Source organism: Rhipicephalus sanguineus, chromosome 2 (assembly GCF_013339695.2).
Source record: "Rhipicephalus sanguineus isolate Rsan-2018 chromosome 2, BIME_Rsan_1.4, whole genome shotgun sequence".
In the NCBI taxonomy this organism is placed as follows: Eukaryota; Metazoa; Arthropoda; class Arachnida; order Ixodida; family Ixodidae; genus Rhipicephalus; species Rhipicephalus sanguineus.
In genome coordinates, this window is record NC_051177.1 from 79,418,219 (window position 1) to 79,436,652 (window position 18,434).

Here is an 18,434-nt window from a genome sequence, read left to right on the forward strand (position 1 = left end):
GGCTCGTCCGCTTCCCTGCGTCAAGAGCTCATCAACACCTACATCCGTCCTGGACCCGTCATCCCTCTTCCTGCATATCAGGGGGTAGGTAACCCGCTCCTTGATGCCCCCATAACTAGAGCAGAGGTGCGGGCGGAACTAAATCGTCTGGTCCCGATCTGGTCCCGATCGAGTCACCAATCGCATGCTCCGAAACCTGGACGATTCTTCTATCCAAGCCCTCACGGACTATATGCAGCAATGTTGGGAGCAAGGCACCATTCCCCAGAGCTGGAAACTTGCCAACCTCATTCTGATTCCCAAACCGGGAAAGAGCCCCACGCTTGCCAATTTGCGTCCCATCTCCCTCACATCTTGTGTGGGCAAACTGATGGAACATGTTGTCCAGACCCGTCTTATCCGCTACTTGGAGGATCATCATCTACTTCCCGATACCATGTTCGGCTTCCGCCCACACCTGGCGGCGCCGGATATTATGCTCCTACTCAAACACCAGGTGCTCTACAACCGCACTCTAGACACCCAAGTCATTGTTGGTCTTGATGTTTCCAAAGCCTTTGATAATGTACATCACACCGCCATCCTGCAGAATTTACAGGCTTTGGGAGTGGGGAACAGGACGTATACATATGTGAGGGATTTCCTTACCAATCGCCAAGTGCAACTTGACACCGGCGAAGGAGAGCTTTCCACCATCACGCCCGGCAGTCGTGGAACACCTCAAGGCTCCGTGCTATCCCCACTCCTCTTCAATGTTGCACTGTTAGGACTTCCCGAACTTCTGGCTGACATCCCAAATCTGCATCACACACTCTATGCAGATGACCTCACGCTGTGGGTTACACGAGGTAGCGACGGCCAAATCGAAGAAACCCTACAAACAGCCATCGACCGCGTGGGCAGCTATCTCTCTACGGTTGGCCTGTCCTGCTCGGCAACCAAATCCGAGTACATTGTTATTCCATCACAGGGACGCAAGCCTAAACAGGTCTCTTTCCATCTCCAAGTACAGGGGATGCAAATCCCTCAAACAGATCACATCCGCATCCTAGGACTGCACCTACAGGCCAATGGTGGCAACTCCACCGCTCTTCAGCGAATCGACCAATCTGCCATCCAAATTGGTCGCCTTCTCAAGCGGGTTGCCAACAAGCACGCAGGCATGCGCGAATCCAACCTTCTTCGGCTGGTTCAGGCATTTGTCTGCACACGCGTCACCTACGTGGCCCCCTACCTCCGCCTTACGCGTGCTGATCTCGATCGCCTCGATGCTTCGCTTCGCAAGGCATACAAGACCGCCTTAGGACTCCCAATGTCCACTTCTACCTCCAAACTTATGGCCCTTGGGGTGTCGAACACGGTCAACGAGCTTATCGAAGCTACCCTCACGTCCCAGTACCAGCGACTCTCACTCACGCATGCGGGACGCGCTGTATTGCACCAAATTGGACTCATCCCCACGCGGGCGGCCACCACTTACCAAGACATACCGACAGCTCAACGACTCAGCCTCTGTATTCCTCCACTCCCCAAACACATGCACCCCGAACATCACGCGGAACGCAGGGCCGACCGTGCGCGCCAACTACAGAAACGTTTCGCAAGTCGCCCCGATGTCACCTACACAGACGCCTCTCGGCACCCACATCGTTCAACAATGGTGGCTGTCGCCCTGGCCCCGCACCGCGGTTGGAGCACGGCATGCAGTGTAATTCACTCCACCGATATAACAGTTGCTGAAGAGGTTGCCATTGCTTTGGCAATGACCGACCGTACAACCAAGGTGATCGTAAGCGATCCCCAACTCGCCATCCGAAATTTTGACGCGGGCCGTATCTCTACACAGGCATACTCAATCATAAAGGACCACACCCCACCTACCTCACCTCGCCTTCTTATCTGGGCCCCGGCCCATGAATCTCTTAGTGGAAATGTGCAGGCACACACTCTCGCCCGAGATCTCAACTACCGGGTGGAGTTCCTCACGCCTCACACTTCCCATTCTTCGCCCTCGCAGGCCTGTGAAAAACAAACTCCTTTGTTTACTTACACAGACATTTTACAGCACTACAGACTAGGCCGTCTCCACTACCCTCCAGCTCATAAAGACCTCCCCCGACGTGATGCCGTCCTGTGGCGCAAGCTTCAGACGGGTGTCTTTCCCAACCCCTGGCTTTATAGCAAGGTATACCCACACCTCGTGACACCACACTGCAGATACTGCTCACAGTCAGCCACCCTCATACACATGGCGTGGACGTGCCCACAGTACGCTGACGCTTCACACACAGAAGATACGTGGGAGTCCCTTCTGCGTACCACCGACTCGGCACAGCAACGCCGGGTAATCTCACGCGCATTGGAGGCCGCGGCGTCCCAAGGCATTCCCGCTGACCTCCTCTAAGCAGCGTAACCGATCTCTGGGTCGGTCCCCTCTTTTGGGTGAAATAAAGTTTTGATCATCATCATCATCGAACGCCTCCTCACGAAGAATTTTTTTCGGCAAGAACTTTTCTCTTTCTTTATATATTTCTCTCCGTCTCTCTCTTTGTTTCTCTCTTTCTCTCTCTCTGTACTCGTTCTCGATGGATGGATGCTATGAGCGTCCCCTTTATAACGGGGCGGTGACATGTCTGCCACCAGGCTCGAAGAAAACAAAAACCTTCATTGTTTCATGTTGGCCTAATACCTTATCTACATTGATTAAATCTATGTTATTATACCAAAAAATATAAATTCACGGTCCATCTCTCTGCCTCTTAAGGCAGAATGACCATATTTTTCCCCATTGTTTATTTTTGTACTTTATCTCTACTTTTCTGCCACAAATACTCTAGCCGTCTCTTACTTATTTATATCGCGGACGTGTTCAGCTTTCCATTGTTGTTGTCCCTAAAACCCAAGGCTTCCTGTATACTCGTGCCCACTCGTATACCTGGGTGAATATCGCCACATTCAATCAGTACATGTTCCATCGTTTCCTTAGTTCCCCCGCAGCATGTACATTGTTCTTCTTCGTTGCTGAATCTCGCTTTATAACTACGCGTTCTAAGGCAGCCCGACCTTGCTTCAAACAGTAAAGCGCTTCCCCTTGAATTATCATAAAACCTTTCCCTCCTTATTTCGTTTTTTCCCTTTCGGTAATTACTCAGAGCTGGCTTCTTTTCCATCGCTGTCATCCAATAAGCCCTCTCCGCCTCTCTGACCTTCCGCTTAATGCTCCTTGTTGCCATATCGCCCGCACTGCTAGCCGTATATTTACTGGTGAGCCTCCTAGTTCTTTTTCTCCACTGCGTGTCAACGCTTTTTAATACAAATACCTGAAAACCTTCTCTACTCTTCATTTTCCTCACCCTCTCTTCGAATCTCATTTTGCTCTGAGCTTCCCTCACTTCAAAGCCTCTCCATCCCATATCACCCTTTACAGCCTCATTTGTCGTCTTTCCGTGATCGCCCAACGCGAGGCGGCCCACCGTCCTTTGATTTACATCCATTCCCGATTGCACCTCTGACTTCATGCACACCACTGAGTTCCCAAATGTAAGCCCCGGGACCATCACACCCTTCCACAGCCCTCGAAGACCTGTACCTAATGTATCCCCATAAAGCTCTGTGCTTCATAATTGCAGCATTCCTCTCGATGTAATGGTTAGCGGTCTATACGAGCGAATGTTATCCTTTTCTCCCCTGCCTTTATAGATTAAGTCCATTCTAATTTTCGCCAACTGTCTGGTATTTCCCTCTCCTGTAAGCACCTTTCTACGGCCTTCAGCAGTGCTTCTTTAGTGTAATGTCCGAGTTTGTTAATGAGGCTGACGGGAACCCCATCTAAGCCCGGAGTAGTCTGCTTAATAATTTTTCCTTCGGCCTTCTTCCAATTTAAATTCTCTAGTACTACATCTTCGTCGGTTGCACTCCTTTGCGTACTTTTACTCACCGGGGGAATCCCCTAGGCGACCTTTTTAAACTAATCGGCTGTTATCTTTCGGATGTAACCTAGCGCTTCATACCGTTCCAATTGATTTCCTCCTTCATCTACCATATGTTGTTGCATTGTGACAGACTTCCTAACCAGCGCTTTTAGGTGGCTCCAAAATATCCTAGGCGCGGCCTTCTTCTTTTCGCGAATGTCTGTCATCCAGCGTTCACTTTCACCTTTAATTTTTGCCTCGACTAATTTCTGCACAATGGATTTTTGCTCTAAATATATTTCCCATATTTGGTTGACTTCGTCCTGTGGCCGCTTCTCCTTTTTTGCCTGTCTGTGTTCCCGTGATGCCTCACGTCGCTTCTTGATCGCCTCTCGAATTTTTGTTCTACCAACGTCTTGGCTTTCTCTTTCCTTTCCAACAAATAGTTTTCTTCTCTTTCTCCATTTCTTTCGTGATTACACGTAGCAGCTCACTATACTTCCAGTCTTTGCCTGGTAGTTCGTCTACTTTTTCCTCGACTCTTGCGGGTATATTTGTTATTTGTTTGTCATTTAGATACAAGCTGCCAAACTTTGATTCTATGTTCTTAATTTCAGCTTTTTATCCCATTTGTAATGTTATGCGTTTATGATCACTACCCAAGCTGTTAATGCATTCCTCGTCTATTCTCATCTCTCTAAGTTTGTTATATATTCCTTCTGTCATGAGGCAATAATGAATGCTCGATTGCCTATTTCCGACTTCCCACGTGATCTGCCCCTCACACTTAGGCCCCACGTTAACTATCTCAAGACTATGTTGCTCGCAGAGATCTAGCAATAACTTGCCATTGGTGTCTGAATATCCGTCAAGGTCATGAATGTGAGTGTTCATGTCCCCTAGAAGGATTATTTCGGCATCATGACCAAATTCTTTAATATCGGTGCTTATGCATTTCACTATCTCCAGATTCTTTTCTCTGCAGTTATTCCCCGTCCACAAGTAAGCTACACCTAGCCACGTTTTCTTTCCACCTACTGTGCCCGAAACCCATATGTGCTCTGAACACGTTTGTTTCACTCCATCCCATTTTGTTCTGCTATGAATTAGCATTCCAACATCCCCACCTCGCCTTTCTGATGTGATCTTGTTACATCCTTCCCAAATATAATTGTCAATATGTGGTGGCTCTTCCAAGTCTCTAAGGTGTGTTTCTGTAACCGCATAAACACCTATCTGTTCGTTGTTTAACTGTCCCTCAATCTCTAACCATTTTGCCTTTTTTCTGCCACCCTGCATGTTTATGTAACTAATTGCAACACGCGCCTTCTCCCTTCTTTTACCTTTTCTCTGGTTTTTTGCTATACTGCCTGTCAAAGAGCCCCCCCCCCCCTGGTTGTTTTCCTCATTACAAGCTACCCTGGGCAGCGGAGGGCCCGCGTGCCCCCCCCAAAATCTACTGCGCGTCCTGCAAGTCGCCAACCCACCTCATGACCAAGCCTCCTATCGAAGTGTATTCCGTCTCTTCGAAAACCACCGCACCTGTGCACCTCTGTTTATTTCCACTACCTCGATGCCTTTCTCTCGACTCATCCGCCATATCTCTTTGTTTGCGTCGACAACCGCTCTTTGCAGGTTGCCGTAACGCACCGGTACCTCCGGTATTGTTCATACCACTATCTGCACCTGAGGGGAAATGGCGCGCATGTCATCGACCCCTTTCGCCAATGCGGTCGCTAGTTCGGCTGATTCTTCATTCAAGACGTCGTTTAGACCTCCCGCGATTATCACGAGGTTACGCCCATTAGCCTTAGTTGCGAGTTTTGCGCTAGCTTGTCTCATCACTGATCCCAGCCTATGTCCCGGGAACTTCCCTATTAAAACTCGTTTGTCGCCTCTCACCCTTTCCTTGACTGCTTCTGCTCATCAAACTAAATTCGAGTCCCCGGCAATTATCACGTGCTCCGACTTTTCTGCTGGACTGTCCCGCACGTGGCCACTGCCTCGGTTACTAGCGCGTGCCACTCCTGCTGTTTTGTCCCCTCCCCTTCCCAAAACTACTTCGCGGAAGCTGGGTCCTGTGACCCTTGCACCTGTCTTTTCCGAACCTGTTTCCCCCTTCGCGTCTACCACTGTGGGGGTCGATGCCCCGCTGTTCGCGCTGTCGCTTGCTTCCTTGTTCACCATGACTACCTTTGCTAACGCCTCCTCGGCTGACTTAAGCCTTTCCCCCATAGCCATCGTTTTTTCCTGCTCTGTCGCCAACGCATTCTCCAGCTCGGCGATTTTTACCATGAGCTCATTCTGGGCAGCCATCATTATTTCCATTTTCGCCTCTAACTGACATTGCTTACACTTGGCGTCAGCTCCCTCTGTCTCCTCATGCGTACAAACCTTTATTTTCCATCCCATTCCGCACCCTGAACACTTTACGGTCTTTTTGACCATGGCTAGATCGTTCACACGGCGGATTAGATACACTTAAAGCGAAATGGTATCACAAAACTCCGCAAGTATGCTACACTTCAAAGCACATGTGTACCTTTCAGCCACGTGGTGGCCGAACAAACAAATAATAAAAAACCCAGGCGACTGTCACACAGGAAACAGTACAAAGGTTTAAGCCCTATTAAGCTTCAATCTAGTGGTTTATGTACTCATATAACTAAAAAAACAAGCTCGAATCATGCAAAAAAAAGAAAGAACTTATCTGACGCTGTCATTCCGGAGCCCACGAAAAACACGTCCGTCCTCTAGCAGAACCTTTCAAAGCGCAGGTAGCCGCACATGTAGCCGCACAGTGGCACATACCCGTAAAGATGAAAGTTTTCGGCGATCAACTCACAAGGAACAATTTACTAAACAGCTTCCTTTTACAGCGAAAGCTGTTATGAGATCGTTTCAACGGCCGTTTTTGGCGCCGTAGTTGTCCGCCACCGCCGGTGTCCGTAACCACTATCGCAGGAAATAAAAAAAAGGAAATAAGAAAAAATTTCAAGGATGGAACGAGGTTCGAACCTGGGCCCTCTGCGTGGGAGCCCAGTGTTCTACCTCAGGGCCATGCCGGTTTTTTTTTTTTTTTTGCTTTATTGCCTGTTATTCGACATGTACATGAAAAAATAAGAACATGAAAGAAAGACAAAAGTTGTGTCAGTCGTACTGGACAGACATAAGACGCAACAGTCAGAGAAGTTAAAATTAGTCTCTTCGTATAGACCTATATCCCTAATTGTGATTACAAAATTTTAATGAAAGTACTAGCACGGTGACTTCAGGGAGTGATCAAAGAATTGGTAGGGCCTCACCAAACATGCGGGATTTTGGCGCGCTCCATTGTTACTAATATACACAAGATGCGATGCGTGCTCGAGTGTTGCGACGCCGATCAAGGAGGTGTAGCGATTCTACAGATTGATCTCGAGAAAGCTTTTGATTATGTTTGACATGTTCTTCTGCTTGCCATCCTCGCCCATGTCAATGCTGGATCAATAATCAGAGATGGAGTAGCTATGGCATACCGGAATTGCACGACACGTATAGTAGTCAACAAGTCACTGGGCGCTCCCATTAACATAAGGCGTTCAGTTCGTCAAGGCTGCCCGCTGAGTCCTCTATTGTTCAGTCTATATATAGAATCGTTGTGCTTAGCAATAAGTGAAAACAGCAGCATTCACGGCTTTAGATCACAAGCATCGGAAGATAAAATTCTCGCGTATGCAGACGATGTTGCAGTTTGTTGTACTGATCAAGAAAGTGTTAGCGCCACCATCACAGTAGTTAAAAGTTTCGGCAATGCAACTGGCAGTTTTGTGAACTGGGGAAAGTGCCTGGGCTTCTGGCATGCAGATTGGCCGTCAAGACCAGACTATTTTGCCAATGTTAAGTGGGTGACCACACCCGTTAAGTACCTCGGCATCCCACTCGAATATTATAAAGATAATGAGAACTACTGGCAAGAACAAGTGAGAGAAATTCAGCTGAAAGCCAACAGATGGAACGGTATTCATCTGTCAATGTTTTCGAGAGCGACTGTTTGCAATCTGTTCTTTGCCGCAAAACTTTGGTATGTCATGCAAGTATTGCATTGTTCAAGGGCAAGCATACAGAAGCTCCATCGCGTATTCGCAGTTTTCGTTTGGGCGTCGAATTGGGAGAGATGCAGCCGAACTAATCTCTTTAGACGAGTGAAAAAGGGAGGGTTGGGATTACCACATCTTTTCATACGCCAACTAGTAAACAGGTTCCTCTTCTTCCGCAACACAAATGATCCTCCCTGCGTACGGTGTGCGAACTGAGACTGATGCGGGCTTTACCTGGATATGTGGTTGGTACGAATCACATGACAGGTGCTGTCTGCGGGTATCTTAAGGAGGTTATTCTCAGTGTACGCTTTTTATCTGTTAGATTTTCTAATGAGTATCTGTTTTCCGTGACACGTAAAAAGCTGTACAAAGATGTATGTGATGCCGTTCTACCTGTACCTCTATACCGAACCATATACATGGGAGGTCAAGGGCAAGATGTGCTTAAGAGGGTGAAGAGAATGCAAGTGGCTCCTGCCGCGAAGTCTTTCTTTTTTAAGCTTCACACAGGTACATTATCTGTCAAGGCATTTCAAGAAGACCGTGGTCTTTTCTTGCCATGGGGGCCAGATAGCCTTATCTGTAAAAAACCGGAAACTATAGACCACGTTTTCTTACATTGCTGGGAAGGAGTTTATTTTTGGGATGCACTTCAAAGGACGATAAAGAAGGATTTACCGTTAGATCCACATGGTATAAGATTTCTGCAAGTAAACAATGAAGACGGACTCCCTTTTGACTTGATTATGCTAAATGGTCTTCACTGTTTATGGCGGGCTCGTATGGCGGGGTTTTATTTCGATCCAGATGCAGGGCCATGCCGGTGCTTTAAACTGCGTTGCAAAAAGACCCTATACAGGCTTCATGTCGGTAAGGAACCACATTAACATATGTAATGTAGTGTGGTAGAAGAGTAAAATAACAACCAGGCGTCACACAAACGCTAATTCTGTAACCGGGCGTCACACAATGCAAATTGCGCAACGAGTGAGTTGTTGAGTGCTTCCAACCCATTACAAAGGCGTCTACGATAATTCTTCTTCGTCATCAGCCACAGCATCAACAAAGTGCACATAAAGCCTTACAGGTGTTTAGTGTGTACCACGGTTCTCCGCAGAAGGACAAAAAATTGCACAGTGGTTGCTTCCTTACTTCACAAAAATTATGATGATTTATAGCGTAGTGGGTTCCTGGCAAGTGCACTTCTATTGGTTGCCAAGGAAGCCCATAAGGCTCCCATGATCCTTTTCCTCAGGCTCTCAATAAAGTTATTTCCTTCTCTCTCTCGCTCTCCGTTTCTCCGGTTAACGTATGTTATAAAGCGTGGTGGGAATGTTAAATAACGACCGGGCGTCACACAATATGAATTACGCAACTAGTGGGTCGTTTAGAGCTTCTAACCCATTACAAAGGGCTCAGCCATAATTCTTCATCATCATCAACCACCGCAATACCAAAGTGCAAATAATGCCTCACAGATGGTACCTCGCTTCTCCGCAGAATAACGAGTAGTGTGGTGGTGGGTCCTTCCCAACTTCCCAAAAATTATGATTTGTGGCGTAGTGGGTACGTTGCTAATGTACTTGTATTAGTAGCCACAAGAGAGTTTACACCGGGATCTAGAAATGCCGCTCTTCCAGCTTTCGCTGTGACTGTGCTGCGCTTTCCGCGCAGGCCTGGCGTATTTTTTTTAAATTGCGACATTACAGGCATTATTTGAAGCAACGTATTTCACTTTACAGCTAAGCTGCAAATAAAGGAAATTAATAACCTCAGACCTGATTCGCAACTATATAGAAGCTGCCTGCTACTGAGGGGCTTTTTTTTAAATGTGTCTTATCGCACGACATGCTGGCACTGGCTCTTGTCAATCATCTATAAAAAAATCTCAGTGAATTTGGGCTGTGATGTTCGTCAGCTGGTTGTAAGTACAGTACTGTGGTGGCCGCACTTCAGCATATTTCCACACGTTACAGGCGTAACCAAATAATTGCCGTCTGGATGATCGGAGACGTGAATGCTTTCTTGTAAGATGTAATATTTCAGCCAATTTCATAATCAATTTCGATGCTGGGCATATCATTATTGAAGGTGTTCGACCTGTGGCAAATATCACATACACATGGAAACCTTTGATTTATTGCTATTTTGTCACCTTACAATAATAAAGTATTCGCATGCGTTCTGAGTAGATGGGTAAACATTCTTGCTTTTATTCATTGTATCTACAGTGGCCAACAACAAGGCGACAAGGTTACAAGTAGACGAGACAGATAATTTTACGGGATTTGAAGAGCGTTCTGCGAACGCGAACTTGATACATGGAATTGTTGTTAGTCGTATATGTAGCGAGGAAGATATAAATCACTGGACACTAGTTATTCGCCTGTATAAATTCGTTACCGTTCGAGTCAGTGTTGAACCGTTAGGATTTGAATATCTGCCACATTGGAATCTACGACACGTTACTATACGATTGTGACATGGCTGTTCAACCTGGTCTCGCACTCTTACTGAGCAGAAACACCTTATTCTGCAAATCGAGAACACGTCTCGGTGTTGGCAGGATTGGCAAGGAACATCGGCTGAGCTAAACGAAACATTCGATGTTTCTCGAAGGCAACGTACGTGCTGTCCATTGAGTCTTGTACACACTGGTAACAGAGGAAAGTATACAACACTGTTAGCGATCTCGTCTTACGGACTCAGCTGGCGCACTATGTAGAAAACGTTACTTCGGATGAATGCTGCATAACGGGAATAGTGATTGACCTGTCAGCCGCACCATTTTATTTTCTCTAGGTTCAATAAAAACGCCTTGAGGAGACGTATGCTTGCGAAGTTTTTCTGCGAGGGGTATGGTAGCGCCCTTTAGTGAGATTCCACAGCAACATCGATTGGCTGTTTCTCTTGCCCAAGATTGGGTGGCGCTGCGTTGCCAATGGAGTGACGGCCACGCGTGAGATGTGGCGAAGCTAGGCCTCTAAGACTGTGAAAAGGCATCTGTTGTATATCTCGGAGGTCGCAGCAAACATTCTGGCGCTCCTGAGCCTCCCCCCAGATGGAAGTACAAATGAAGTTTGCTGAACGTCATGCTCGCAGCAGAACAACCCGGTACGTCAGAAGTACGGTATATCTTTGCATCTACACCACTGCCTTTTGCAAGGCGGTAGTCGAGTCGCTTCTGAATTTTTTTTTTGCTATATTTTGAAACAGTAAATTATTTTCTCACCACAGATGGATCTAATAAAGGTATGTTCTTTCTAGCTTTCATTCTTTTTTAATGAATCAAAACTACCGTCTATTCAAGAGTAACAAGGCTGTTGTTGATGAGAGTTAAGTTTCCGAGTATACTTCCGTTTAAATCTGTGCTAATTCATTAAACAGCAGTTAGAAAGCTACACTGTGCGTGTATATAGTCGCGCCAGTGCTAAATCGGTTTCTCCTCAGTTAGAGCAAACCACATGCGTCAAATTCGCACTCAGTCCAATAATACGTCAAACATTGCACGTAGAAAAGCTTTATTTTGCCTCAAACCGACAAAATAGTACGAACACCTTCTCCGCAAAAACTAACACATGAAAAAGATTCACACCATACCAGCCGATTGCTAGAGACCGGCATAGCATGCTGCTGCTTCTGTCCCCAATTTTCGTTTTGCTTGCCAACTTGATAGCATGCATGTAAAGTATCGCGCTCTCAGAATCGCCGAATGCGATATGGTACCCTTCCTTTTATCTAAAACCATTGTAAAAAATTCGATTGTTACACCGTATTCACGGTTTCCCCAAACCAACAACCACCCGCTCCTTCTGTGTATCTAAATATTACGTACCTTCCTCTCCCCCCCCCCCCTCCCTCCCGCCTTTCTCGCACTTTTATGAAACCTAACTCCCTTCCTTGTACCTGTATATAGGCCATAAATTTCACCGCATAGAGACTAACTGAAAAGAGCCAGCTATACCCGACTTCAATGTGAATAATATCCGAGCAATCGGAAAGCGCTGTATAGAAGGAAATTCGAAGGGTACCTATTAACCCTATACACATATTGTCACGTGGTTGTGACGGTGAGGAAGGCTGCAGCAAGACTGGGAAATACGCAACTCTTTATTGGGCGAACTTGTGCCCGGAAAATGAAAAGTCAAGGTAAGTACAAGCCATTCACGTTGTGCAGCCGCGGTCACGTATGTGTAGAGCGCGCGAGCAGCCGGTTTTTGCTCTGCGGAGCGACACCTTGAGGCAGTTTCGGACTCTGACGTGGTCAGCCTGACTACTAGGCCGCGCATGCCCGAAACTGCCTCAAGGTGTCGCCCCGCAGAGCAAAAACCGGCTGCTCGCGCGCTCTACACATACGTGACCGCGGCTGTCCACTGATAGCGGCGAGAACAGTCGGTGGCCGTCGAGAAATCTGATCATCGGTGGAACGTGTCGTATTTTATACATCAGTCATCGAACCTTCCAGCATTATCACTATTGCTCGCGTAAGCTGTCGAATAAACTTGATTATACGCGTCCTGCGCATAATATTGACAGGACGATCTCAAACGATCGCAAAGCTTCCCAAACACTGCGGCACGGTCTGCGCCGAGCGTTGCTAACAGTTTTTGTGGGTGAAACCCGAATACACCGAATAAAGTATAATGAAAACACTGGGCTACAAGCGGTGCTCGTCGTAATAGTAGCAGCAGGAATTGGACGGGCGCGGGCAGCGTTGCAGCAAAAACACGGGCTAGGCAGCTCCAGCTCGTGCCTCGCGCAGGGCTGGCGATGTGGCTGCAGCGATGGACATTCCTCTTCACTACAATTCGTCCTCCGTCGGAAAGGAGCCATCCTGGCGACTCACGGTGAACTTATTACGAGCGGATCGTAATAGGGCTTCAGATGCTGTACGTGAACAGTTTCACGACCCCGAAAGCGTTGGTCCGTAGATGGTGTGACTGGTTCGACGATATAGTTCACAGGTGACGTCTGCGCAACAACACGGTAGGGTCCCTGATACTTGGAAACAAGCTTGGAGGAGAGACCAGTAGGGACAGCTGGAACCCAAAGCCACACAAGGGAGTGCGGAAGAAAGTGAGGATACGGGTGGTCATCGTCGCGCCGAGATTTTTGTCTCCATTGGTCGACGGTTGTGAACGACCGGGCGAGCTGACGGCATTCCTCGGCGCGGCGGGCAACTTCAGAGATGGACATTCCTCTTCACTACAACATCAATAAACGCGAGTGGCAATGTATAGCTTACGTGCCTAACAAAGGTTGTTTCCTTCTGAAAAAAGTTATGAGCTTTTGGTCCACAAAAGCAAAGATTCAGAAAGCCTTAAATCAGAAACTACTTGAATTGCCGCAAAAAAAAAAAAAATAACACGAAAGAAAGCTTTCTTAAAAATTTTTGAAGCAAACAACACGCACTCGACCATGAGGAACAACGTAACAAAGTGTGCTATGATTCTTGGTTTTCATATATAAGAAAAACCTTTTGTCAGCGCGAGGAGCGCTCTTATCGTTCACGTACATGCATACACGCGATGCGCAGTACCGCTGGCGTGTCCTTCAAAGCTACCTAACTGCTGTATAATAAATTGGCCACATTTTAGACAAAACGTCACGAACTGTTTCCCGTGACTTGCATGTGCGCTCAAGGAAGGTCACGCCTGAACCTTCGATAACCGAAGGGTGAACGGCACTGTCTGCTGCATGCGACACCTTTTCGGCAATTCAGGGTCGCCTTACAAAACATTAAAGCTAGCGTTCCGACGCCCTTTTTCTCAGGTGCAGGCAAGAGTGCAATATAGAGAATACGCTCAGGAAAGCGCCGGAGCCATTGTCCTGTCTGACTTATACTTCTGTGTGCACCTGTGTGGAGTCTTTCATTGAGCTCTATCGCGTCTTTCTTTTTGAAAAAAAAAATTCTCGCTATGCCTAGAATAGCGTATGGCAGCGAAGGCTTTTTGTTATTTTAAGCGGATTGTGGAAGCACAATTTTAAACTTTTTCCATGTACTTTAAAATAGATGACGTAGGGCTTTTTCGGAATGACATTTTAGCGCATATATCGGGTACACAGAAATTATGTTTACAACTTTTGAATTCCATGGCTAGAATAGTATGTTAGTTATTACCAAGCGATTTTCAACATGCGATACTATAGCTCATTAAAGGGACACTAAAGAGCAAACCGATTTTTCTCATATTAGTAAAGTACTCTTTCAGGATACCAAAAACACCACACTTGCTGCGAGACGACGCTTAGTAAGCGAGAAAACGCGCAAAAATAAAATGTGCGTGGCGACGCCACCTTGAAGTTTCCGCACCATTCCCCGTGACGTCACATGTTTTGACGGCGCCTACTAGGTACTACGTAGTTCCTAATCGGTAAAAATGAAGTACATTGCCCTCTGAGGGGGCCATAGACTTAATATACCAAGTTAGGGGTAATTTTGTAGAGCCAATGGCGCCAAACTACGATAAATATACTTTGAAATCCGTGACGTCACGGGGGGAGATTTCGGCGCGAAATTTAAAAATGAAACTTGGAACTTGACTTTCGCCTCTATTAATAAACGTATGATGGCGACATTAACGACATTAGAGTTCTCAGAGTACAATTTATCGATCTGAACCGATTCATTGTTTCCTTTCAGTGTCCCTTTAAGTGATGAGATATCTTTAAAAAGGAAATGTCGCTGGAGCCAACGTTTTGACAAGTGGAGCTTTTCTTCGTGAAGGCAGCAGCTGCATTCTTGAGCAGCATGTATGTGTACGCTTTGTTCACATTTGCCCAACCACAATAGTGGAGCAGGAGAAGAGAGTGAGTGCGAAAAGCGGGGTGGGGGGTGAAGAAGTGAAACAAACTAAAGGATGGTGCTATTGAGATGTTTGGCTTACCAAATAGAGGGAGTAAGGGGGAAACATAAACAAAAGAAAGAAAATAAGGGGGGCGGGGCGAGGTACCCGGCTTGTATACGGTCTTTTTTTCTTCGCGTCTAAAGTGAAAAGGTTGACTCGGCAGGGGAAAGAAATTGCCATCATGTGATCCCTACGTGCATATTTACGCACCTGTTCTACTTGGGGAATTTCCCTTTCGCATCCACGTCCGGTATCGGAAATCTTGATTTTTGCACCAGATGGCACAATTTCCAAATTGTCGGAATGGTTTCGGGCATGTGTTCACGTGGGAGCTGTTGCTCGACCCTAACAGTTCCGAACCAGAATTTTGCGATTGGGCTTAGCTATGTAATCATCTTCTGAGCTGCAAGTGGCTGGGTTGGGCTGGCTGCAATGCCGATACCTGGTTTTTGTATGGTGTCTTGCAACATTTTTTTTGAAAGCTACCCGCAAAATAATGTTTCTCAGCGCATATTATAAGCTTTCGTACTATTTTCGTCGCTGTTGTACATTGCAGTCCGATCAAGCTATGGAATCAGTCATATGCAACCGAAGACGTCGTTTCCTTCGTATCGTAAATTCAAATCTATCATGTCTTCAGTATGTAGCTGATGGATGGCCATAGCGTGATACATTAGGTAAGCCATCCCGAAACCTCACATGCCTTCGAGTTGGCCCGCCGCTGAAATATCTGGTGCGCCGGAGCGCAACGAATGCAAGTTTTGACAAATGACGCAGCAAAAGGATGGTGGCTTGTTACGCGCCTAAGTAGTACATATGTTATACGGCGGAGGGCGCCATAATGCTTTGGGAAATGTGGAGTTCTGTCTCAGCGAGCAGCACCATTCCGGCCGAGACAAGGCTGGAAACGAAAGAAAAAAGAAACAACAAGAGAAAAATGAGGCCTGATGGTCTCGTGCGCGCGGCTGGCATGATTACGACTAATGCTGCTGAGTGGCCGTGAGGTGAGGTTTGATCATTTGTCTACGATAAACCAGAAAGACGACGAATTTTGTTTTCTCTTGAGTGGCGGTAATATCGCTTTGGAGACAGAGAAAAGGAGAAGGCAGGCGAAATCATTGCAACACCGTAGCCTACTGAGTAGTTGTTGCATCAGGAATGCGCGCATTACGTCCGTAAATGGAGTTACTTGTAAACACATCGTAACATTATTTTTTTTAATGACGACTCGTGCAGAGTTATTCATCTCGATGCCTAGAAAGGTATGGTGTGCGTGCTTGCGGAGCAGGCCCTAAAAAAACAAAAACGAAAAAAAGTCAAGTGCGTTTATTAACCACGTCTCATTTCTCTTCACGCGAGTTATCATTTATATTTTGCGGAATCGTTAGCGGAAATGTATTGAGATGAAGACAAATTTTCGCAGCAAGGTAAGTTTGTATTATTCACGAAGAGAGGCTTCAAGTCCGAAACTGAAGCCACTCGCAAGAGACAATACGAAATTGGAGCGGCTATGCTTTTTAAATGATTAATTTTTAATTAAATAACTCGCAGTGTCGTCATACTGGAACTGGACAAACGTTACAAAATGTCCTAGTAGTGAACGCTTGTATAGAGTGCAAACATGCAGAACATAAAGTACAAACACTACGTATCTTGAGTTTGGTGATACAGCAGTGAGGTCTTTTTTTTTACTGCTTTTCTTCGATGGTGTTTGGAGAAAGCGCAGGAGCTATGTAATTTATATTTTGTTAGAATGCGGAAACATACGTACAAGATAAATGAGATCGTATAGTCACTCCATCCGAAGAACAAAAAGAAGTGGTGAAGCCGAAGAGGCCCAATTTTTGTTCGTCACAAAAACTTCGACGCCTAGAAGCATATTAGAATGTATTTGAGGTTTCACTTGAAATGTATGTACCAAAATTTTAAAGTAAATAAAGTCTACGAACAAACAACTTGCCTGTGGTGGGAGCCCAACCGCAAATTGGGCATTATGCGTGCAGCAAGAGGTGAAAGGCAGATACGTTAAATAAATTTATTGTTCGGTTGTCGCGGGTTCGACCAAGGCCACGGCGGTCGCACTTTGGTAGAGGCGAGGTGCTGGAGGTCCGTGTACTGTGCGATGTATGTGCACGTCAAAGAACATCACATGGTCGAAATTTACACAGCCCTCCGCTGCAACTTGCCTTTTAATAGTATCGTGGTTTTAGCACGTCAAACCCCACATGATATTATTTATTGTTCGGTTTGCTACTTCGTATACTAATGTGGCGAAACGCTTGAATAAATCTTGGGCAAGAGCAATACAAAGAGAACTTTGTCAACAAGGAAAACAACTGAGAACTACAGTTTTTCATTTATTTCCCATGCTTTAGAAGAAATAAAAAACACTAGTAGTGTTTTAGAGCAACGTGGTTCCTGAAATTCTGTTTTCCATTCAAGGAAACGGTTGTCAAGCTTGCGGAGAGGGGCACGGAACTGTTTTCTTCGTACAGTGAAACGAGAACAAAAGAGCGGAAGGCGGGCAGTTGAATTGAATTGAATTGTGTTTTTTCACAACAAGGTTGCGAGGATGACCAGGCAAAAAAGCTGCATTGAGCAGCTTGAGGGGAACGTGGCCACCTCATACAATGGGCGGCTTCACAGCGGTCATACACACGGTATACATGATGAATGGACTAACTAAAACAGAAAAAAAAACAGTAAACATCCACGGTCGGAATAAATAAACAAGGTTATTGTGGAAACATATGAAAACAAGGGGAAGAAATTAGGCGCAGTGCTAAAGACGTAGAAAAAGACAAAAAAATGAACCCATGGCAGCACAAGCAATCACATAAATACGTCGCGTAGCCTTTTTAACGACAGAATTGAAACACTGAGACCATTTTCTTTGTATAGTTGATTTAGAACAGTAGGTAAACAAAACTGTAGCATTTGGTCACCGTATTTAGTTCTGTTTTTGTTAACGATCCAAGGCTCTAAATGACGAATTTTATAAAAAGAATTATGTTGCTGTAAGGATGCAAATTTTGTTAAAGCGTTATCATTCTTAATTTCTTTCATTCTATACATGCGGCAAAGCCTATATGTTGTCTTCTTGCATCCACAAAGACTTCATTCTGGACGTCTGGACAATCCAGTGACGTAGCATTCATCATCATCATAATTAGTCTGTCTACGCCCACTGCCGGGCAAAGGCCTCTCCCATGTTCCGCCAATCAACCCGGTCCTGTGCTTTCTGCTGCCACGTTATACCTACAAACTTGTTAATATCATCTACCCACCTAATTTTCTGTCTCCCCCTCACGCGTTTGCCATATCTTGGAATCCAGTCAGTTACTCATGACCAGAGGTTATCTTGCCTACGCGCTACATGGCCTGCCCATGTCCATCATTTCTTCTTGATTTCGACTAAGATGTCCTTTACACCCGTTTGTTCCCCGAATCACCCTGCTCCCTTCTTGTCTCTTAAGATCACGCCTATCATTTTCCATTCCATTGCTCGCTGCGTCGTCCTCAGTTTAAACTGAATCCTCTTTGTAAGCCTCCAGGTTTCTGCTCCGTAGGTAATTACCGGTAAGATGCAGTTG

General features: G+C 46.0%; 1 protein-coding gene across 1 annotated transcript; it reads left to right on the forward strand.

The window, feature by feature from the left end:
* Positions 1-208: 208 nt before the first annotated feature.
* On the forward strand, positions 209-2,476 carry LOC125757488 (uncharacterized). Its single transcript, XM_049413086.1, has one exon. It carries the CDS (start codon positions 233-235, stop codon positions 2,402-2,404), a length of 2,172 nt encoding a protein of 723 aa, XP_049269043.1. The 5' UTR covers positions 209-232; the 3' UTR covers positions 2,405-2,476.
* The last annotated feature ends 15,958 nt before the right edge of the window (positions 2,477-18,434 follow it).